The sequence below is a fragment of the Salvelinus namaycush genome, chromosome 2, assembly GCF_016432855.1.
Source record: "Salvelinus namaycush isolate Seneca chromosome 2, SaNama_1.0, whole genome shotgun sequence".
Lineage (NCBI taxonomy): Eukaryota > Metazoa > Chordata > Actinopteri > Salmoniformes > Salmonidae > Salvelinus > Salvelinus namaycush.
The window spans coordinates 60,460,751-60,484,998 of NC_052308.1; the positions used below are offsets into that span (position 1 = coordinate 60,460,751).

General features: G+C 42.5%; 1 protein-coding gene across 2 annotated transcripts; it reads left to right on the top strand.

The window, feature by feature from the left end:
• Positions 1 to 9,716: 9,716 nt before the first annotated feature.
• Positions 9,717 to 24,098, top strand: LOC120065259 (presenilin-2-like). Of its 2 annotated transcripts, none has more exons than XM_039016097.1 (11): positions 9,717 to 9,838; positions 10,175 to 10,351; positions 10,772 to 10,992; positions 11,827 to 11,968; positions 12,187 to 12,254; positions 15,821 to 16,041; positions 16,643 to 16,741; positions 17,367 to 17,435; positions 20,361 to 20,483; positions 20,810 to 20,925; positions 23,044 to 24,098. In XM_039016097.1, the coding sequence occupies exons 2-11, from the start codon at positions 10,223 to 10,225 to the stop codon at positions 23,197 to 23,199; spliced, it is 1,344 nt and encodes a 447-aa protein (XP_038872025.1). In that variant the 5' UTR covers positions 9,717 to 9,838; positions 10,175 to 10,222; the 3' UTR covers positions 23,200 to 24,098. The 2 variants fall into 2 exon arrangements, with proteins under 2 accessions (XP_038872025.1, XP_038872034.1); XM_039016106.1 differs by having other exon boundaries at positions 9,718 to 9,838; positions 10,185 to 10,351.
• The last annotated feature ends 150 nt before the right edge of the window (positions 24,099 to 24,248 follow it).

A 24,248-nucleotide genomic window follows, 5' to 3' on the forward strand; every position in this document is an offset into this window, starting at 1 on the left:
CAACTTTTCACACGTAGAGTTGGCAATATTCGTCCATTCTTCCTAACAAAACTGTTCAAGCTCTGTCAAGTTCCTTGGGAAGCGTTGATTGGATTTAGGTGGGGACTCTGACTGGGACATTTGCCTTTTTATTCCTTAGCCACACCACTGTAACTTTGGCTGTGTGCTTCAGGTCATTGTCATGCTGATAGGTGAACTTTCACCCCAGTATCAGCTTTCTTGCAGAGGGCAGCAGGTTTTCCTCAAAGACTTTTCTGTACATTGCTCCATTTATTTTCCCTTCTATCCTGGGGTCTTATTTATAAATGTTGTGTCCATTTTAAAGTAATTAAATATCAATTTCTTTAAAGACTGCACGCACAAAAACATTGATTTATAAACTGGCCGCACATCATACATATGCATGTTTCAGACCTGTCGTAAAACTGTGCTCGCATGAATAAACATTATGACTCCGCCTGAATAATGATCACCATTCACCTTTTATGGTGAAAATATCACCCTTATTTGCTGTATACTTTGTAAGTATTGTAATTAGGCCAACACAGGATCTAAAGTAAATAGCAATTGCGAACTTGATCAGATGTCTTTCGAGGTTGTAATGATGTGCGCTGAGAGTCGGGAAGCAAGTTCAGGGAGTGAGTGTTTTAATAAATAAACGCAACATAATACAAAACAAGAAACTCGAACAGCACACAGACATGAAACTGAAAAAACAACGCATGGGGAAGGAACCAAAGGGAGTGACATATATGGAAGGTAATCAGGGAGGTGATGGAGTCCAGGTGAGTCTTATGACGCACAGGTGCGCGTAACAATGGTGACAGGTGTGCACCATAACGAGCAGCCTGGTGACCTAGAGGCCGGAGAGGGAGAACAGGTGACAGAGGTGCTGAAAGATTATTTTCTAATGCAGTGACATTTGCTGTATCTGAAAGACCAAAACGATTGCAAATTGTTGTGGACCTGTAAACCTATCGTTTGAATTCAATAATGTTTTGCATGAACTTTTTCCCGAACGTAAATATGCTGCAATACCCTCGAATTCTGAAACATTGTCTGCTAATTTTTTTCTTCTATACATTAGGCCTACTTACAGTGGTAGCCTGTGCACTTCCATGCAAAATATCAACTGTCTGTTCACCTGGTAAATTATACTGTATGTTATAAAGCTACTTTTGCCTTCCTGCAATGCTATACTACACTAGAAACTGTGCGTAGCCTACGTCAAGTTCAGTTTTTATTAATGCCAACTTTTGCGTGAACTGGCGCACGCATGTTTTGGGGCATATTTTGTGCTTACACAACGTTTATAAATGAGGCCCCTGATGAGTGCCACAGTCCCTGACGATGAAAATCATCCCCATAACAGGGTGGGGTGGTATTGTTTGGGTGATGTGCCATGTTGGATTTGGGCCAAAGTTACGCTTTGCATTTAGGCCAAAAAGTTCAGTTTTAGTTGGGATATCATGAATAATGGCTTCTTTCTTGCCACCCTATCATACATGCCAGATTTGTGGAGCAGAGGAGGATGAGCTATAGGAGGACATGCTCATTGTAATGTCTGGAATGGAATAAATGGAAACTGAGTCAAACATGGTTTCCATATGTTTGATGGTACCACATGTTTGATACCGTTACATTTATTCATTTCCAGCCATTACAATGAGCCTGTCCTCCTTTATCTCGTCCCACCAGCCTCCACTGTTGTGGAGTGCTTGGGATATTGTTGTCACATGCACACTTTGACCAGTCTTGGCGATAAAAGCCTGTAGCTCTTTCAAAGTTGCCATTGGACTCATGGTAGCCTCTGATCAGTCTCCTACTTGCTCGGTCTTACAGTTTTGAGGGATAGCCTGATCTATGCAGGATCTTGCCATACACCATTCACTTCTTTTAATAATCGTTTTGACCTTGCTCCAAGGGATATTCAAGGCCTTTGAAAATCTTTTAATACCCATCCCCTGATCTGTGTCTTTCCACAACTTTGTCACAGAGTTCTTTTGAAAGCTCCTTGTGTAACTTAGACGATGGGAGTTCGAGAAGCAGGTGCAGATGGTAAGTTTAATAAAAACAAAGAACGATACAACATAGGAGTAGCATCTTGACATGAAACACAGAAACAATACTGTCTGGGGAATGAACCTAAAGGGAGTGCCAGATAAAGGTGAGGTAATGGAGTCCAGGTGTGCCTCATGATGCACAGGTGCGTGTAATAGTGGTTGCCAGGACCGGCAAGGTCGAACACCAGAGGGGAAGAGCGGGAATAGGCGTGACACTAACCCCCCCCCGACAACGCCCGTCAAGGACGAGAAGCGGGCCTGTCCGGGTAGCGAAGATGGATATCACGGATGATGTTGGGATCCAGAATGTCCTCCACCGGAACCCAACACTGCTCCTCTGGGCCATACTGGAGCCGACCCCCACAACGTCGGGAGTCCAGTAGGGATCTGACGACATAGGGAACGGAGGGGTGTCGTGGGGGACAGCATCAGCCAGGGGACCAGGAACCACCGGCCTGAGAATGGAGACATGAAAAGAAGGTGAGATACGGTAGTCACTGGGAAGCTGTAACCTATACGTCCGGAGAACCTTGAACAGCCCCACAAATCGGGGGCTCAACTTCTTGCAGGGCAGGCAGAGTTGGGGGTTCCTGGTAGAGAGCCAGACACGATCCCCAGGATGGAACACGGGAGTCTCACTGCGGTGGCGGTCTGCTTGCTACTTCTGACGGTGGACGGTGCGCCGGAGTCTCATGTGAGCGTCGCTCCACACTTCTTCTGCGCGCCTGAACCACTCATCCACCGCAGGAGCTTCGGTCTTTTCCGGGGTCCATGGAGACAGGGCTGGCTGAAAACCCAGAACACACTGGAAGGGAGTCAGCCCAGTGGAAAAGTGACGTAACGAATTATGGGCGTACTCCACCCATGGATGGAATCGGGCCCACTCTCCCTGCCGGTCCTGGCGGTGACTCCTCAGGAACCTACCCAGTTCCTGGTTCATCCTCTCCACCTGCCCGTTAGACTGAGGCCTATACCCGGAAGTGAGGCTGACCATGACCCCGAGCTTCTCCATAAAGGCTCTCCATACCCGTGATGTGAATTTAGATAAAACTAAATTTATTCACGTCACCAAATAAATAATTGATGAAAACTGAGCACAACCTTGAATGTTGTGAAAATTCTGTGCAACTTCCAGCGTGCGTTTACTGTGAACACTTAGGCTGTACCCACTTTAAGTTACAGTTTCAGATGGTGGTTAAGTAGGCTACTGTGGCTATTTGATCATTATGTAGACCTACCAGAGCGGCGAACCATCATTTTTTTTTTGAAAATGCATCCCATAATATTTTAACATGGAAACAGCTGTTCTATCCTTCAGCCTACAGTAGCAACCAATGTGTGGTGTTCAATGTAGGCCTATATTCTATGAAACTTTTGAAAAAGACATGCAGGGCTTGAAATTAACCTTTACCGAACCTCAACCCCGTATCCGGGATCACCCCCCACCCCCCCCACACTGATTAGCATCGCTAGCATAGCGTCACAATTAAATAGTAGCATCTAAATATCATTAAATCACAAGTCCAAGACACCAAATGAAAGATACAGATCTTGTGAATAAAGCCACCATTTCAGATTTTTAAAATGTTTTACAGGGAAGACAAAATATGTAAATCTATTAGCTAACCACGTTAGCAAAAGACACCACTTTCCTAACTCCATCAGTTTCTTACTCCATCAGGTGCTATCACCAATTCGGCCAAATAAAGATATTGATAGCCACTAACCAAGAAAAAACCTCATCAGATGACAGTCTGATAACATATTTATTGTATAGGATAGGTTTTGTTAGAAAAATGTGCATATTTCAGGTATAAATCATAGTTTACAATTGCACCCACCATCACAACTCGACTAGAATAAATACACAGAGCAACGTGTATTACCTAATTACTAATCATAAAACATTTCTTAAAAATACACAACTCACAGCAATGGAAAGACACAGATCTTGTGAATTCAGACAATATTTCAGATGTTCTAAGTGTTTTACAGCGAAAACACAATAAATCGTTATATTAGCATACCACATATGCAAACGTTACCCGACCATTGATTCAAGCCAAAGAGAGCGATATCGTTATCATCGCCAAAATATATTAATTTTTTCACTAACCTTCTCAGAATTCTTCCGATGACACTCCTGTAACATCATATTACAACATACATATAGAGTTTGTTCGAAAATGTGCATATTTAGCCACAAACAACCGTGGTTATACAATGACAATACTAGCAAAACTAGCCTGAAAATGTCGGACGCCATCTTTCACAGTGATCTTGTCTCATGGATAACTATTCATAAACTTGACTAAAAAAATATAAGTTGGACAGCTATCGAAAGACAAATTAGTTCTTAATGCAATCGCTGAATTACATTTCTAAAATTATCCTTACTGTGCAATACAGGGTTCGCCAAGCGAAGCTATACCAAACAAAATGGCGGAATATGCGTTTAAAATTTTTCGACAGAACAACGATTTATCATCTTAAATATTTCTTACTATGAGGTGATCTTCCATCAGAATCTTGGGCAATGTATCCTTTCTTGGGTCTAATCTTCTTTTGGTCGAAAGATGTCCTCTGTCCGTCGAAATGCCCACTAACGTTCGACCGGGACCCCGAAACGTGCCCGGCGCTTCAAAGAGCATCACATAGAAATGCCTCAAAATCGCACTAAACGGATATAAATTGCTATAAAACGGTTTAAATTAACTACCTTATGATGTTTTTAACACCTATAACGAGTAAAAACATGACCGGCGCTATATTACTGGCTAAACCAAGGCTTGGAAAAAGGCCAGTCCGACGTCCTTCTTGCGTTGAGCGCAGGGTCCAAAAGAACGCTACTTCCGGTATTTGGTGATTTATAGAGGCACTGATTGCGCAATCGACTCCATTCAAATTGTCACCACTTACTGACATCTAGAGGAAGGCGTGGGCAGTGTTTGTATCCTCATAGGATTTACAGGGACTTTAAAACTGATCTGGAACCAGAGGCCAAGATTTCTGAAATCTCACACACTGGGAGGAAAAGTGCTGTAGAATGAGTTCTGTTTCACTCAGAGACATAATTCAAACGGCTATAGAAACTAGAGAGTGTTTTCTATCCAATAATAACAATAATATGCATATTGTACGAGCAAGAATTGAGTACTAGGCAGTTTAATCTGTAGAGCAAATTATGCTAATGCGAAACAGCACCCCCTATAGTGGCAAGATTAACCTGTGTATCAACTTTTTCTTCAAACTAGGAGGTGACTGAAAATGTTGTTGTTTGATGCAAGAAAGCACTTTACTAAATAAACTGCATTATTATTCCTATGCCATTATTACAGAGAATCAGACAAATTATGGATTTGAACAAATGTGCACGTGGCTACATGCATCTCTCACTTTGATCTGAAAACAAGCTAATCTACTCACGACCACTCATGCTGTAAACACAGTCCAGTTCAAAGTGAATGGCACAGATCCATATATGGCAATGGTCTATTTGCATATAGGCCCACTGCAGCTCTGATTGGTTATGTCGCACTAGTCTGTAGAGTAGGGGCTGAGTCATGTGTGTCAATAGAATCCTACTCCGATGCATTCTGCCTACAAGAAAATCTCTTTCAAAATTAGATTTGCATATAAAGTCTTGAATAGTTTGTTGTGTTTCGGTATGTTGCATTGAAAGTAGGTAATATTACGTTGATTCAATCACAATTCCCACAGTAAAGGGAAACGTTGATAGAAAGTTGAGTGAACTTGTGCTTAACTGCGCATGGCTGATATTTGGTATATTGACTTCAATACAAAACCTAGGAGGCTCATGGTTCTCACCCCCTTCCATATACTTAAAAAGTAATTATGACAACTTACGGAGGATGTCCTCCAACCTATCAGAGCTCTTGCAGCATGAACTGACATGTTGTTCACCCAATCAAAGAATGAATCTAGTAGTGAAAGCATAAGCTACAGATAGCTAGCACTGCAGTGTATAACATGTGGTGAGTAGTTGACTCTAAGAGAAAGACAATAGTTAAAATTAATTTCTTAAATAAAGGAGAAGCAAGAGAGAGAGCTTACTATATATTTTTCACTTCCACTTATATAGCCAATGAATGCAGCTAGCTAAACTCCACAAAAAAAGAAATGTCCCCTTTTCAGGACCCTGTCTTTCAAAGATAATTCATAAAAATCTAAATAACTTCACAGATCTTCATTGTAAAGGGTTTTAACACTGTTTCCCATGCTTGTTCAATGAACCATAAACAATGAATTAACATGCGCCTGTGGAACGGTCGTTAAGACACTAACAGCTTACAGACGGTAGGCAATTAAGGTCACGGTTATGAAAACTTAAGACACTAAAGAGGCCTTTCTACTGACTGAAAAAGCACCAGAAGAAAGATGCCCAGGGTCCCTGCTCATCTGCGTGAACGTGAAAGCTCATCACTAAGCTAAGGACCCTGGGACTAAACACCTGTCTCTGCAACTGGATCCTGGACTTCCTGACGGACCGCCCCCAGGTGGTAAGGGTAGGCAACAACACATCTGCCACGCTGATCCTCAACACTGGGGCCCATCAGGGGTCCATGCTTAGTCCCCTCCTGTACTCGCAGTTCACCCACGACTGCGTGGCCAAACACGACTCCAACGCCATCATTAAGTTTGCTGACGACACAAAAGTGGTAGGCCTGATCACTGACAACGATGAGACAGCCTGTAGGGAGGTGGTCAGAGACCTGGCAGTGTGGTGCAAGGACAACACCCTTTCCCTCAATGTGATCAAGACAAAGGAGCTGATCGTGGACTACAGGAAAAGGCGGGCCGAACAGGCCCACATTAACATCAACGGGGCTGTGGTGGAGCGGGTCGAGAGTTTCAAGTTCCTTGAAACTGTCATGGTCCAAACGCACCAAGACAGCCGTGATGAGGGCACGACAACACCCCCCCCCCCCCCCCCCCTCCCCAGATCCTCAAAAAGTTCTACAGCTGTACCATCGAGAGCATCCTGACCGGTTGCATCACCGCTTGGTATGGCAACTGCTTGGCATCTGACTGTAAGGCTCTACAGAGGGTAGTGCGAATGGCCCAGTACATCACTGGGGTCAAGCTTCCTCTCATCCAGGACCTCTGTACTAAGCAGAGTCAGAGGAAGGCCCCAAAAAATTGTCAAAGACTCCAGTCACCCAAGTCATAGACTGTTCTCTCTGCTACATCTCAGCAAGCGGTACCGGAGCGCCAATTCTAGGAGCAAAAGGCTCCTTAACAGCTTCTACCCCCAAGCCATAAGACTGCTGAACAATTAATAAAATGGCCACCCAGATTTTTTTAATTGACACACCCCTCCTTTTGTTTTTACACTGCTGCTACTCGCTGTTCATTATCGATGCATAGTCAATTTACCCTTACCTACACGTACAAAATAACTCAACTAACCTGTACCCCCTGTATACAGTATAGCCTCATTTGTGTGTTACTTTGTCTTTCTTGAACTGCGTTGTTGGTTAAGGGCTTGTGAGTAAGCATTTCACAGTAAGGTCTACACCGGTTCTATTCAGAACATGTGACAAATACCATTTGATTTGATGATTACACCCGAGATCAGGTAGATGCAGGCAAGTGTGCAAGGCGATATTGATTGCGTCACAGTCACCTTGATTACTAAAACATTTCATTCGTAGGCTTGGTTGTAGCAACCTCATGATGGGCATAGGGAAAATTTGAGAATTTAGTATTTTGTTAGCAGTGGTGGGAAAAGTACACAATTGTCATACTTGAGTAAAAGTAAAAAAACTTTTGTAGCAGCAGGTGTTAGTTTGTAAAAGACCACAGGAGGAGGCAGGTAGCTGGATCCAGGGGCAGGCAGAAGGTTGTACACAGGGGGTCCAACAAGGCAACAGTACAGGCAGGGAAAAGGCTAGTAACGTTGTCCGGGAGATCAGGCAATAAGTGGATAACAGGAAATCCAATAGGCTAAAGTACAGGCAGGGAATAGGCGTCGTTAGTGAGGCAGGCAAAAACTATCATACACTGGAGGATTAAATAACAGGAAACCCACTGCTCCAACTAGAAGTATGTCACAAAACAAACAATACCTCACAACTATGGGGTGCAAGGAACTGAACTAAATAGTGTGTGATAATGACATACAGGTGTGTGAACAGGTGATCAGAATTCAGGTGATTGGGATCTGGAGAGTGAGCTGCGTTCAGGGGATCTATGTGTTTGAGAGTGTGAGCTGGAAAGTGGGCTGGAAAGGGACAATGAAAGACACAATACAGAACATTCATAGACAATATCAGCTCAAGGTCAGAACTACATAGCCAACAGCATACCACCCTGCATACCACTGCTGGCTTGCTTCTGAAGCTAAGCAGGGTTGGTCCTGGTCAGTCCCTGGATGGGAGACCAGATGCTGCTGGAAGTGGTGTTGGAGGGCCAGTAGGAGGCACTTTTTCCTCTGGTCTAAAAAAAAAAATATCCCAATGCCCCAGGGCAGTGACACTGCCCTGTGTCGAGTGCCGTCTTTCGGATGGGACGTTAAACGGGTGTCCTGACTCTCTGAGGTCATTAAAGATCCCATGGCACTTATTGTAAGAGTAGGGGTGTTAACCCCGGTGTCCTGGCTAAATTCCCAATCTGGCCCTCAAACCATCACGGTCACCTAATAATCCCCAGTTTACAATTGGCTCATTCATCCCCCTCCTGTCCCCTGTAACTATTCCCCAGGTTGTTGCTGCAAATGAGAACGTGTTCTCAGTCAACTTACCTGGTAACATAAATTTAAAAATGGCATACGTAGCCCACATATCAATACATACAAACAAAATATCTAGGCCAAATAGGGGAGAAGCTTGGTGTTGCTTTGTCTGTTTTTTTAACCATATTTGCTGTTCATTTGGGAAATATGAGATGGAAGGGAGTTCCATATAATGTCTCTATTTAATACTGTACGCTTTCTTGAATTTTCTTCTGGATTTGGGGACTGTGAAAAGACCCCTGGTGGCATGTCTGGTGGGGTAAGCGTGTGTGTCAGTGCTGTGTTGACTATGTAAACAAATTTAAATTTTCAGCACATTAATGTTTCTTTTGAAAATAAGAGTTGCAGTCAGTCTCTCCTCAACTCTTAGCCAAGAGAGACTGGCATGCATAGTATTTATATTAGCCCTCCGATTACAATAAAAAGCAAGACGTGCCTCTGTTCTGGTCCAGCTGCAGCTTAACTATGTCTTTCTTTGCAGCACTTGAGCCTGCAGGAGTTGCTTTTTTTAGTGTGGTGTCAAAAAAGCAGAGCATCTCTTTACTATGGACAGACCTCTCCCTATCTTTACAACCATTGAATCTACATGTTTTGACCATGACAGTTTACAATCTATGGTAAAAACACCAAGTCATTGAATCTTCTCAACTTGTTCAACGGCTACATTTTAATGCAGGCTTTAAGGCAACAACACATTTGAAAGGGGGTGTAGAATTTCTATAGGCACTGTAAGATGAGTGGCTGGTATTTGCAAGTTTGATAAACATATTTTTTATATATATTTTTACTTTTAACGTAATTTTTTTGTTGTATTTTTACAAAGCAAAAGTATTTGAAGTCACAAGTTGTCTAGTGACTTTACAGAAGCACGGATCACGTGGTCCACCAGGCATCAGCTGATGACTTCCTTGTTGCCGTTCTGTTTGTCGTCAGATAAGAGCAATTGCAGAAGCGCTTCCTTTCATCCAAGAACGGACGCGGTGTTCTTGGTCTTGTTTATGTCAAATTGTGGATTAAGAAGGTACTTTGACACGTTTAATAACTCACTTTAATATAGAACGTACAGCTTTTTAATTATACTAATGCTCTTGCTAGCTAGCCATCAAGCTAACTTTAATCTAAATACCAGACTGTAGTGCCATTGCGGTAAACTCCTTTTAGCTAGCTACAGTAACGTTAGAGTATCCTGAAATTATGTATGTAGTTTTAGGCTACGTTTTTCGATATCAACGTAGTCGATAATCCAGTCAGTCCCTGCGGAACTATAATGATTGGGCGTCAGTAAAGTTGCAGTTTCTCTTCCCCCCCCCCCCCCCAAATAACATCGCAAATTAATTTTGTCTTGACTCATTTGTAGAATTTTGCAGCTGTGTCCCACTCCTCTGCCGTCGCTAACATTCCATCCATGAGTACCTCAGACAGTGAAGAGGACTCCTACAATGAGAGGACAGCTCTGGTTGCATCCGAGATACCTTCTGTGCCATCTTACCAACAAGACCCTGACCAACCCCAGCCTGCAGACATGGAGCCCAGGGTAGGTGTCCTGCACTGTTGGGCAAATGCCCTTCCCAGAGCAGGGACACCGTAGAGCCATTGCATTGATCCATCTTAATTGTTCTTTGTGATTCCTTGTATCCTATCTCCTCTCCTCCTTTGCAAATGTATTGGAGGAGATGGTCCAAGGTCCCTCCCTGCACCCTCCCCAACGCATTTTGAGAAGTCGGCAAGGGGAGAGGATGCAAGGAATTTAGGTTGACTTGAGAATGAGCCTTTGAATCAAGTGTCCGCAACTCTTGGATAGTGGTGATTGTGATGAATATATACTGTGGGTATCACAGCCACTACTTGCTATTTTCTGTTTAAACCTTCATAGTGCAATAATAACACTATTATTCACACCATGTACTATTTCTATGTAATAAGCAATGCTAGAAAGTGCTCCATTACCTTGCAGCGCCGCCTGGTGGCCCCAGAGCCTGCAGCTGAACCCCCCAGCCTGGACAGGAGTGCCGTGGAGCGGGAGCCCGTAGACCTGGAGGAAGAGGAGGAGCACACCCTCAAGTACGGCGCCAAGCATGTCATCATGCTGTTCGTCCCCGTCACCCTTTGCATGGTGGTCGTCGTAGCCACCATCAAGTCGGTCAGCTTCTACACTGAGAAGAACGGACAGCAGCTGTAAGTGTTTTTTTCCGTTTAGTAGCCTAGCTTAGGTTATGTTCTGAGGTATAAAACGGACAGAAGTGGGGAGGGGCTGCTACCTGTACCTGTCCAATAAGAATTGCACCTTTTTGTGTTCCATTTCAAAACGTTTTCTGTTGTGTGCCCTAATGAACACGACCCAGTGTAATATGAGATGAGATGCTTCTTTGCGTGATAATATGAGATGAGATGCTTCTATGCAGGACATTATGAGAAGCGGTGGTTCTCGCATATCTTTATGACAGAACCTTAAGGGAACTTTTCCTGTGATTTGACACTGACATGCTTAGAACTTAGTAGACACTAAAGTCTTTATAACTTGAGTATGTTACACGACAGGTTTTCCCACGCTTTAGTAGAAGCTAAATTCATATCTATCTCACTGGAACTAAGGCTAAATTAGGGTTGGCCAACCCTCCCTCTGGTCATAGGGAGCTACTGGGTGTGCAGGCTTTTGCTCCAGCCCTACTATAACAGCCTAAAATCCAGAACCTGATTTTGTAGAATAAGGTGTGTTTGAGTATGGCTGCAGCAAAATCCTGCAGGAGGGTAGCTAGCTAGTAATCTGAGAAGGAGGGTTGGCCACTCATGAGATAAATATTAGGTGTAGATAATATTAGGTTTAGAGTGAAGTTGCACCTAGATGCTGATCCAAGGTCAGTTCTGCATTTCCCCACTAAAAGTTAAGGTTAGGATTGGGGGAGGTGAAGCTGATCCTAGATCTGTACCTAGGGAGAAACTACACCACGGAAGATAGCATTTGCGTCAGGCCGATTTTCATGATTGTTGATTTGACTCTGGCCCTGTTAGGATCTATACGCCGTTCACAGAGGACACAGACACAGTGGGTGAGCGGCTGCTCAACTCTGTGCTCAACACCATCATCATGATCAGCGTCATCGTGGTCATGACCATCTTCTTGGTCGTGCTCTACAAGTACCGCTGCTACAAGGTGAGACAGACCAAGGGTGTATTCAGTAATGTGAAACATTCTGAACATTGCAGATAGAATACCAGGGAATTGTGTCCACTCTATTCATTCTGTCTGACAGGTAATCATATCTGTTGTTTTACACCCTACATTTCTATCTAAACATTCTGTAATGTTACATCCTCCTGAACAGGCCCCAAGCTTGGAGTGCTATATTCTAATGCTCTGTGTCGTCCTAGTTCATTCACGGATGGCTCATCCTGTCCTCGCTGATGATGCTCTTCTGGTTCAGCTTCATGTACCTGGGGTGAGTGTACATCCCTGGAATTGTTTGTAGTCAGCCGTATGGTATTATGTTGCCTGGCTGTTGTGGTTGTTTCAAGGAGAGAGTGGGACAGGAAGGCTGTCTCATATATAGGCTCTTTATATGGGCTTAGTTCATGGCTCTGGTCAAAGGTAGTGCACTATATAGGGAATAGGATGTCACTTGTTTTACACCCCAACGCACCAAATACATTTGGGACAGTAAACTGGAAGTGCTTCTCTGCACTATGGTTATTCTGGGCTAGTTAAATTGTGTGTGTGTGTGTGTGGCCACACAATGCTTGCGTTAGCCGGGCGTTATTGATACACACAGCAAGGGGAACTGATACAGCTGCTTCGTTGGAAGCAGAACTTGTTAATTAGAACCTAACAATACATATTTTCAGAGTTAAAAACTTGACGGACCCTATGAAAGCTCAAACCAAGTATATTCTTCCCAGAGGGTCAATACAGCTGCATCAGACAAAGACATGTTTAGAATAGTTGTGGTTATGTGTACCCCACTTTGGGTGGAGTCTCCTCCTTTTCGCTAAACTTAGTTTCCTGCCTAGCAATAAAGGTACAAAGTGATACTGGTAATAAACTTTTCTTTCTCCCTTAATGTGACATGACCTGACCTTGACCCCCTTCATCACTAATCCATGGCTCTCTCCCCTTGTCAATGCTGCCACGTGATCGTTTCCCCTGCACTCAGGACATTCCAAGCTTAATTGCACACGGAAATACCTTCCTCCTACAGATAACCATTAACTTCTGGTGTAGACCCTCTAAATCTAAGCACTCAAAATTTCAATAGGATACCTGATAATTAACCCTATCCCAAGTTTGAGTTAGTACCCAGAATCCATCAGTATTTTGATGCTACTTTTCTCTGTGGATATTGACAATTTTCCCAAAAATATTGCCTTAAAGCAATTTCCACCACACTAGTGTATTAAGTAACTTTGTTGGCTCAAACTTCTCCCCATTCTGCTTTTGTTATTTAAAGAACTATCTGACCGATCTGAAAGATCACCTTAGTCCCTGGGCCAGAGATTTAACTTAAACAGAACGCCACTGTCTTCGCTTATAGTACCAGTCAAACGTTTGGAAACACCTACTCATTCCAGCGTTTTTCTTTATTTTTACTATTTCTACATTTTAGAATAATAGTGAAGACATCCAAACTATGAAATAACACATATACAGTCATGTAGTAACCAGAAAAGTGTAAAACAAATCAAAATATGTTATATTTCAGATTCTTCAAAGTAGCCACCCTTTGCCTTGATGACAGCTTTGCACACTCTTGGCATTCTCTCAACCAGCTTCATGAGGTAGTCACCTGGAATGCATTTAAATTAATTAGGTGTGCTTTAAGTTAATTTGTGGATTTTTTCCCTCCTTGATGCATTTGAGCCATTTAGATGTGTTGTGACAAGATAGGGGTGGCATACAGAAGATAGCCCTATTTGGTAAAATATCAAGTCCATATTATGGCAAGAACAGCTCAAATAAGCAAAGAGAAACGACAGTCCATCATTACTTTAAGACATGAAGGTCAGTCAAACCGGAAAATTTCAAGAACTTTGAACATTTCTTCAAGTGCAGTCGCAAAAACCATCAAGTGCTATGATGAAACTGGCTCTCATGAGAACCACCACAGGTAAGGAAGACCCAGAGTTACCTCTGCTGAAGAGGATAAGTTCATTGGAGTTACCAGCATCAAATTGCAGCCCAAATAAATGCTTCACAGAGTTCAAGTAACAGACACATCTCAACATCAACTGTTCAGAGGAGATTGCGTGAATCAGGCCTTCATGGTCAAATTGCTTCAAAGAAACCACTACTAAAGGACACTAATAAGAAGAAGTGACTTGCTTGGGCCAAGAAACATGAGCAATGGACATTAGACCGGTGGAAATCTGTCCTTTGTTCTTGTAAGTCCAAATTTGAGATTTTTGGTTCCAACTGCTGTGTCTTTGTGAGACGCAGAGTAGGTGAATGGATGATCTCTGCATGTGTGGTTCCCACCGTGAAGCATGGAAGAAGTGTGGGGGTGCTTTGCTGGTGACACTGTCTGTGATTTATTTAGAATTCAAGGCACTGTCACGGCTGTTGGAAGGAGAGGACCAAGGTGCAGCGTGGTGTACATTTTCTTTAATAAATCAAAATGACGTCGAACAAAACAATAAACATTACAAAAACAAACCGTGAAGCTCAAAGGCTATGTGCCCTAAACAAAGTCAACTTCCCACAAAGACAGGTGGAAAAAGGGCTACATAAGTATGGTTCCCAATCAGAGACAACGATAGACAGCTGTCCCTGATTGAGAACAATACCCGGCCAAAACATAGAAAATCATAGAAAAACAAAACATAGAATGCCCACCCCAAATCATCACACCCTGACCAAACCAAAAAGAGACATAAAGGTGCGAAATCTGGCCGCTAAACCTATAGGGGAGGGTCTGGGTGGGCATCTGTCCGCGGCGGCTGCTCAGGTGCGGGACGCAGACCCCACTCCACCGCTGGCTCAACCCACTTTGGTGGCACCTCTGGTGCGGGGACCCTCGTAGCGGGCCCCGGGCTGGAGGCCGTCTCTGGGGGCTCCGGGCTGGGCGCAGGCACACAGGAGACCTGGCTCTGGGAGCAGGCACAAATCATAGAAAAACAAAACATAGAATGCCCACCCCAAATCACACCCTGACCAAACCAAAAAGAGACATAAAAATGATCTCTAAGGTCAGGGCGTGACAGGCACACTTAATCAGCATGGCTACCACCGCATTCTACAGAGATATGCCATCTCATCTGGTTTGGGATTAGTGGGACTATCATTTTGTTTTTCAACAGGACAATGACCCAACACACCTCCAGGCTGTGTAAGGGCTATTTGACCAAGAAGGAGAGTGATGGAGTGCAGCATCAGATGACCTGGCCTCCACAATCACCCAACCTCAACCCAATTGAGATGGTTTGGGATGAGTTGGATCGCAGAGTGATGGAAAAGCAGCCAACAAGTGCTCAGCGTATGTGCGAACTCCTTCAAGACTGTTGGAAAAGCATTCCTCATGAAGTTGGTTGAGAGAATGCCAAGAGTGTGTAAAGGGTGGCTACTTTGAAGAATCTAAAACACAAAATATATATTTTGATTTGTTTAACACTTTTTTTGGTTACTACTTGATTCCATATGTTATTTCATAGTTTTGATGTATTCACGATTATTCTACAATGTAGAAAATAGTAAAAATAAAGATAAACCTTTGAGTAGGTGTGTCTAAACTTTTGACTGGTACTGTACATCAACGCATTATTCTAATTACTCAGTTCACACGCTGGATGGGAGCATCTCAACAGTTTAATGTGAATTCCTCATCCTAAAAGATAGGACAGATGAAAGGAAAGGTATACATCTGTCCTACTCAGATCACTATGGATGAAGGATAGGAGGTGAGGAAAGGAAGCCACTAGTGATCATTGAGATACATCCCTTGTCTGTAAAGCGGTTTGAGGTTTGAATGCACTTTAAATTAAGTTCGATTTGACAGGACTCTCTCCTCCTATCCAGGGAGGTATTTAAAACCTACAACTTGGCCATGGATTACCCCACAGTAGCCATGATCATCTGGAACTTTGGGGCGGTAGGAATGATCTGTATACACTGGAAGGGGCCTCTGCAGCTGCAGCAGGCCTACCTCATCGCCATCTCGGCCCTCATGGCCCTAGTGTTCATCAAGTACCTGCCCGAATGGTCCGCCTGGGTCATCCTGGGAGCCATCTCCGTCTACGGTGAGTAGGAGGGCTCAGAGTACATATTGCTGTTGGTTTATACTGTCTGGCATCGTCCGGAAACAACCCCTAGCAATTTAGTCTCTAGTCTAGACACTGAGATGATTTGAAACGATTGGATAGATATAAGGGCCTTGAATAGATAATAATTTCCACTTAGCATATCCCTAGACAAGGTGGAGGTTCCATCTTTTGTCTAGAAATGTAGAAGATTTGAAAGTATTGGTGGTGCAAGGTCCTTGGATGGGTATAAATTCCAACTAGCCTATCCCAGTGTGAATGTACTTTCCTATTCCGTATACCTATCTAATCCTTTTCAGATCTTTGTGAATAGCCAAGAGGGGTAGAGACTACAGGTTGTTTCTGGACTGACCCTTTGATTTAATGGCATAGGTGTTAAATTGATGCTTCTTTTTAACTGTGATGGTAGACCAGTTATCATGCTGCTGTACAGACCTCGACTATTAGCTGAGCACCATCTATCAAAAAGTGTGCTATTTCATCATGTATAAATGTTGCAATCATTCTTCCAGTAGTTCAGTACCTTTTTTTTTTGCTCATTCAGAAATTCCTGTGTCATGCTTCTGTCCTTTGTTTGCAGATTTGGTTGCGGTCTTGTGCCCTAAAGGTCCTCTCAGGATGCTTGTAGAGACCGCACAGGAGCGTAACGAGCCCATCTTCCCTGCTCTCATATATTCATGTAAGTACAAGATTTTGTACATTGGGGCACACCGTAGCAAACTGTTTTGCAACAGAAAGTGTATCTTGTTAAACAAGTTCAGGGGGTGTATTCTCTTCAAACGAAAAAAAGAGACCTACCTGAATTTGTCCAATAAATTAATTTCATTTTTTGTTGCAAAAATGTTTTGCTACCATAAGAGCGTTTTCTTCATTTTTACAATTCTATGACATTTTTTTTAATGTTGGTTGCTTATTTGTCCTTTTTGATGTTTAAAAAAAAAATCTCCCTATTCCCCCTGAGACACTCTCGAGAGTGTGGTCACGGCCACAGTCTGCCATTATCATCTGGAGTAATTTAGGGTTACGTGCTTTGCTTAAGTGCACATAATGAACAAGACCCAACTCTGAGGGAATAGGCATCATGCAAAGTAGCGGCTCCTTGTCTTGGTGCACGGGGGCCCTTTATGAGTGTTTGTTTTAGTTCAATTTAGATTTGACCAAAATGTCTGTTTCGGTTTCTTTGAGTTGGTTCTCGAGCCTTTGGTATGGTTCGTAATTTCCTTCAATAAGAATGCCTTTCGACCAAAATTATGAGTCTTGCAGAATTGCACCAGTTTACTAATAGGACTTTAAATTATTTTTAGCTGCCATGATATGGATGGTTGGGATGGCCAACCCAGCAAGAAATGCAGAGCCCACAAATCAAGATACAGGTATGTTTTGTCTAATTTCTGCTTATAACACTTTGGCTTTAATAATGCTCAGTTTGTTCCTAGTCTCAACTATATACAGTGGGGAGAACAAGTATTTGATACACTGCCGATTTTGCAGGTTTTCCTACTTACACAGCATGTAGAGGTCTGTAATTTTTATCATAGGTACACTTCAACTGTGAGAGACGGAATCTAAAACAAAAATCCAGAAAATCACATTGTATGATTTTTAAGTAATTAATTAGCATTTTATTGCATGACATAAGTATTTGATCACCTACCAACCAGTAAGAATTCCGGCTCTCACAGACCTGTTAGTTTTTCTTTAAGAAGCCCTCCTGTTCTCCACTCATTACCTGTATTAACTGCACCTGTTTGAACTCGTCACCTGTATAAAAGACACCTGTCCACAAACTCAATCAAACAGACTCCAACAGACTCTCCACAATGGCCAAGACCAGATAGCTGTTTAAGGACATCAGGGCTAAAATTGTAGACCTGCACAAGGCTGGGATGGGCTACAGGACAATAGGCAAGCAGCTTGGTGAGAAGGCAACAACTGTTGGCGCAATTATTAGAAAATGGAAGAAGTTCAAGATGACGGTCAATCACCCTCGGTCTGGGGCTCCATGCAAGATCTCACCTCGTGGGGCATCAATGATCATGAGGAAGGTGAGGGATCAGCCCAGAACTACACGGCAGGACCTGGTCAATGACCTGAAGAGAGCTGGGACCACAGTCTCAAAGAAAACCATTAGTAACACACTACGCTGTCATGGATTAAAATCCTGCAGGGCACGCAAGGTCCCCCTGCTCAAGCCAGCGCATGTCCAGGCACGTCCGAAGTTTGCCAATGACCATCTGGATGAACCAGAGGAGGAATGGGAGAAGGTCATGTGGTCTGATGGGAGAAGGTCATGTGGTCTGATGAGACAAAAATAGAGAAAATTATTTCATGGCTTTAGAAGCTTCTGAAAGGCTAATTGACATAATTTGAGTCAATTGGAGGTGTACCTGTGGATGCATTTCAAGGCCTACCTTCAAACTCAGTGCCTTTTTGCTTGACATCATGGGAAAATTAACAGAAATCAGCCAAGACTTCATAAAAAAATTGTAGACCTCCACAAGTCTGGTTCATCCTTGGGAGCAATTTCCAAACACCTGAAGGTACCACGTTCATCTGTACAAACAATAGTATGTATAAACACCATGGGACCACGCAGCCGTCATACCACTCAGGAAGGAGACGCGTTCTGTCTCCTAGAGATGAATGTACTTTGGTGCGAAAAGTGCAAATCAATCCCAGAACAACAGCAAAGGACCTTGTGAAGATGCTGGAGGAAACAGGTACAAAAGTATCTATATCCACAGTTAAAACGAGTCCTATATCGACATAACCTGAAAGGCCGCTCAGCAAGGGAGAAGCCACTGTTCCAAAACCACCATTAAAAAAGCCAGACTACGGTTTGCAACTGCACATGGGGACAAAGATTGTACTTTTTGGAGAAATGTCCTCTGGTCTGATGAAACAAAAATATAACTTTTTGGCCATAATGACTATCATTATGTTTGGAGGAAAAAGGGGGAGGCTTGCAAGCTGAAGAACACCATCCCAACCGTAAAGCACTGGTGTGGCAGCATCATGTTGTGGGGGTGCTTTGCTGCAGGAGGGACTGGGGCACTTCACAAAATAGATGACATCATGAGGCAGGAAAATTATGTGGATATATTGAAGCAACATCTTAAGACATCAGTCAGGAAGTTAAAGCTTGGTCGCAAATTGGTCTTCCAAATGGACAATGACCCCAAGCATACTTCCAAAGTCGTTCCAAAGGACAACAAAGTCAAGGTATTGGAGTGGCCATCACAAAGCCCTGACCTCAATCCTATAGAAAATGTGTGGGCAGAACTGAAAAAGCGTGTGCGAGCAAGGAGGCCTACAAACCTGACTCAGTTACACCAGCTCTGTCAGGAGGAATGGGCCAAAATTCACCCAACTTATTGTGGGAAGCTTGTGGAAGGCTACCAGGAACATTTGACCCAAGTTAAACAATTTAAAGGCAATGCTAGCAAATACTAATTGAGTGTATGTAAACTTCTTACCCACTGGAAATGTGTTGAAAGAAATAAAAGCTGAAATAATAAATCATTCTCTCTACTATTATTCTGACATTTCACATTCTTAAAATAAAGTGGTGATCCTAACTGACCTAAGACAGGGAATTTTTACTAGGATTAAATGTCAGGAATTGTGAAATATTGAATTTTTAAATGTATTTGGCTAATGTGTATGTTAACTTCTGACTTCAACTGTATGTATGTATGTATGTATGTATGTATGTATGTATGTACAGTTGAAGTCGGAAGTTTACATACACCTTAGCAAAATAAATTTCAACTCAGTTTTTCACAATTCCTGATTTATTTTGATTTTCCCATGATGTCAAGCAAAGAGGCGCTGAGTTTGAAGGTAGGCCTTGAAATACATCCACATGTACACCTCCAATTGACTCAAATGATGTCAATTAGCATATCAGAAGCTTCTAAAGCCATGAGATCATTTTCTGGAATTTTCCAAGCTGTTTAAAGGCACAGTCAACTTAGTGTATGTAAACTTCTGACCCACTAGATACAGTGAAATAATCTGTCTGTGAACAATTGCTGGAAAAATTACTTGTGTCATGCACAAAGTAGATGTCCTAACCGACTTGCCAAAACTATAGTTTAATTAACAAGAAATTTGGGGAGTGGTTGAAAAACAAGTTTTAATGACTCCGACCTAAGTGTATGTAAACTTCTGACTTCAACTCTGTGTGTGTGTCTATGGTTTCAAAGGTTTCACATTAACGTTTTTTGGATGAGTGCACTGTAGATTTGAATGAAGGACTTAAAATTAATAAACTTTTGCCATTTTCGGTTCCTCAGATGAGGAGGCACATCAGAGTGAGGGCAGCGCCCTGGCGAGCGACTGGGTGGAGCCAGAGACTCAAGTGTCCTCAGGGATGAACAGGTCCTACTCAACCGAGGACGACCTAGACGAGGAAGACCGTGAGTACTTTCTGAATCCTAAATCAACCACTAGCCCCTACCCCTTAGGCACAGGATCTGAAAGGATCAGATAGGTGTAAGCAATGGTGGTGAACATTACACCAAGCCTATCAAAATGCAGCCATTTGCCATTTCTATCCAATCCTTTCAGATCTCCACAAATTTATAGGGGGTATGGTTCTAGGGGTTGATTGGGGATTGGACGAACATCTCCCATAGCAAAAAAAAATGTCCTCAATTATTTTTTAGAATTTTGTAATAAATGTGTTTTCTTATGGTGTGAAACTAATCCAAATGGACTTGCTGTCTTGTGGTATAATCTGCAGGAGGAGTCAAGCTGGGACTGGGGGACTTCATCTTCTACAGTGTGCTGGTGGGGAAGGCTGCCTCCACTGGAGGAGACTGGAACACCACGCTGGCCTGCTTCGTGGCCATTCTCATAGTGAGTGTTTGCAGTCAGAAAAACAAAGTGTTGGAGAAGAAAGTAAAAGTGCATTATGTGCCATGTAAAAAAGCTAATGTTTAAGTTCCTTGCTCAGAACATGAGAACATATGAAAGCTGGTGGTTCCTTTTAATATGAGTATTCAATATTCCCAGGTAAGAAGTTTTAGGTTGTAGTTATTATAGGAATTATAGGACTATTTCTCTCTATACCATTTGTATTTCATATACCTTTGACTATTGGATGTTCTTAAAGGCACTTTAGTATTGCCAGTGTAACAGTATAACTTCCGTCCCTCTCCTCGCCCCTACCTGAGCTCGAACCAAGAACACATCGACAACAGCCATCCTCGAAGCATTGTTACCCATCGCTCCACAAAAGCAAAGCAAGGGGAACAACTACTTCAAGGTCTCAGAGCGAGTGACGTCACCGATTGAAACGCTATTAGTGCGCACCCCGCTAACTAGCTAGCCATTTGACATCGGTTACACCGGCCTAATCTCGGGAGTTGATAGGCTTGAAGTCATAAACAGCTCAATGCTTGAAGCACAGCGAAGAGCTGCTGGCAAACGCACAAAAGTGCTGTTTGAATGAATGCTTACGAGCCTGCTGCTGCCTACCACTGCTCAGTCAGACCGCTCTATCAAATCATAGACTTAATTATAACATAATAACACACAGAAATACGAGCCTTAGGTCATTAATATGGTCAAATCCGGAAACTATCATTTCGAAAACAAAAGGTTTATTCGTTCAGTGAAATACGGAACCGTTCCGTATTTCATCTAACGGATGGCATCCCTAAGTCTAAATATTGCTGTTACATTGTACAACCTTCAATGTTATGTCATAATTATGTACAATTCTGGCAAATTAATTACGGTCACTGTTAGGAATAAATGGTCTTCACACAGTTCGCAACGAGCCAGGCGGCCCAAACTGCTGCATATACCCTGACTGCTTGCACGGAACGCAAGAGAAGTGACACAATTTCCCTAGTTAAAAGAAATTCATGTTAGCAGGCAATATTAACTAAATATGCAGGTTTAAAAATATATACTTGTGTATTGATTTTAAAGAAAGGCATTGATGTTTATGGTTAGGTACACATCGGTGTAACGACAGTGCTTTTTTCGCGAATGCGCTTGTTAAATCATCACCCGTTTGGCGAAGTAGGCTGTGATTCGATGAGAAATTAACAGGCACCGCATCGATTATATGCAACGCAGCACACGCTAGATAAACTAGTAATATCATCAACCATGTGTAGTTAACTAGTGATTATGTTAAGATTGATTGTTTTTTTATAAGATAAGTTTAATGCTAGCTAGCAACTTACTTTGGCTTCTTGCTGCAGTCGCGTAACAGGTAGTCAGCCTGCCATGCAGGCTCCTCGTGGAGTGCAATGTAAGGCAGGTGGTTAGAGCGTTGGACTAGTAACCGGAAGGTTGGAAGATCGAATCCCCGAGCTGACAAGGTAAAAATCGTTCGTTCTGCCCCTGAACAAGGCAGTTAACCCACCGTTCCTAGGCCGTCATTGAAAATAAGAATGTGTTCTTAACTGACTTGCCTAGTTAAATAAAGGTAAAAATGTATAATCATTTGGCCACAATTGGTGTCCAAAAATGCCGATTACCGATTGTTATGAAAACTTGAAATCGGCCCTAATTAATCGGCCATTCCGATTAATCGTTCGACCACTAGTGTGGACTGTATTATTATGCATACTGGATGGACTGGTTACCTTATTCTACACTCCAAACGTTCTATCCATGAGTCTGGGAGTGAACGTATAGGCCTAGGTGATGCTGTTGGTTCATTGATTGTGCAGAGTGGCTTAAAGAGTTAGCCTACAATTATAGTGAATAACTTTATTTGTTTTTTCCAATTGTATTTTTAACTGTTCAGTTGCATGTCTGAACGAATGTTCATGATAAGCAGACTCATAGTAAACTAGAAAGGCAGTTCCAGCAGAAACTTTGGAATGGGTGTTGATTGCTAGCCTATTTAGTGTGGTGGCTAAGCTGAGAGAGCCCTAAAAATTGTATGATAAAGCACCAAATGTGGCCCATTTTGTGGATTTGAAATGTTCATTAATGAGTCCCTGTGTCTCACAGGGACTCTGCCTCACTCTTCTGCTGCTGGCCATATTCAAGAAGGCCCTCCCAGCTCTCCCTATCTCCATCACCTTTGGCCTGGTCTTCTACTTCTCTACAGACAACCTGGTCCGCCCCTTTATGGACAACCTCGCTGCCCACCAGTTCTACATCTGACTTCCCATCTGGGGGTCAATGGAACGCACAACAATTTTTTCCCCCACGCCTGTTCTCGTGTTTTCCACCAATGGTAGTCTGTGAGCAAGGATTTGATTGGGGGGACTATAATGCTTTTTAATCAGATTGTGTATATTTTGCTAACAGGTCACCACAAATGAGGGTAAAATGCATCTAGGATTGTTTCATGTAGCAGATGTACAGTAATACATTGATACAAGACGGGTGTATCGGTCTGTCTCAGTTCTTATTTTCCAGATATAGGATGGCGTCAAGTTGTTTCTTCTCATTAGATAAGTCAATTTTGATAAAATGCAGGTCAGAAACAGGACATTGTGAATTATCAGGAGAAATCACATTTGTTATTACGCACTATAGATCAATTTGAATTAGGCATTTATGTTCCACTCAACCAACTTTGGGTTATTTTGAGGATAACTTGGCACTTCAATAGATCACAAGTGAAGTGGTAACTTGAACAGTCAAAACATAATGCAGTGATCCATTAAAATCAATTCCCCCTCAAATATCTGCTCAAGGCTACTGGTTTTTAAAGGGGCAGTGCAGGCCGAAACTTGATTTTACATTTTTTTTTTTTTCATTTTGAGTTCAAAATAACTCAAATTGTGAAAATGATAATGCTGCCTTTCTTAGTGTAGAAGTTTTTATTTATTTTTTTACACCTGGAATTTCAGCCTGTTCAGGTGGGATGGAGTTTTTGGCCCACAGCATGACATCACAATCTGATCTGATTATTCTGACCAATGACCCCATTCACAAAAATGGTTCGTTCCTACAGAGTGAATCCTGTGGCTTGCTATATAAAGCAGGCAGACAGGCATTGAGGTCACTGAGTGTATTTGGTGTTATTTTCATGAAATAAACAGTAATTTATTAGACACAGTGATTTAAAAATTACATTAAAACTGCATGGGAGCTTTAATGTCTTGAGAAAGCGGAAACCCAAAAAGTCAAATATATTTTAGGGCTTCACTTCGAGAGTAGTTTTTACTTGATAAATGAGGTATCAAGATTCCAACCCCCTATTG

Excerpts from the sequence above, each read along its gene's own strand:
- LOC120065259 (XM_039016097.1), top strand. The coding sequence starts at position 10,223 with ATGAGTACCTCAGACAGTGAAGAGGACTCCTACAATGAGAGGACAGCT. Across the intron at positions 11,969-12,186 it reads ACAAGTACCGCTGCTACAAG|TTCATTCACGGATGGCTCAT; the intron begins GTGAGACAGACC and ends GTGTCGTCCTAG. Across the intron at positions 16,042-16,642 it reads GGGAGCCATCTCCGTCTACG|ATTTGGTTGCGGTCTTGTGC; the intron begins GTGAGTAGGAGG and ends CTTTGTTTGCAG.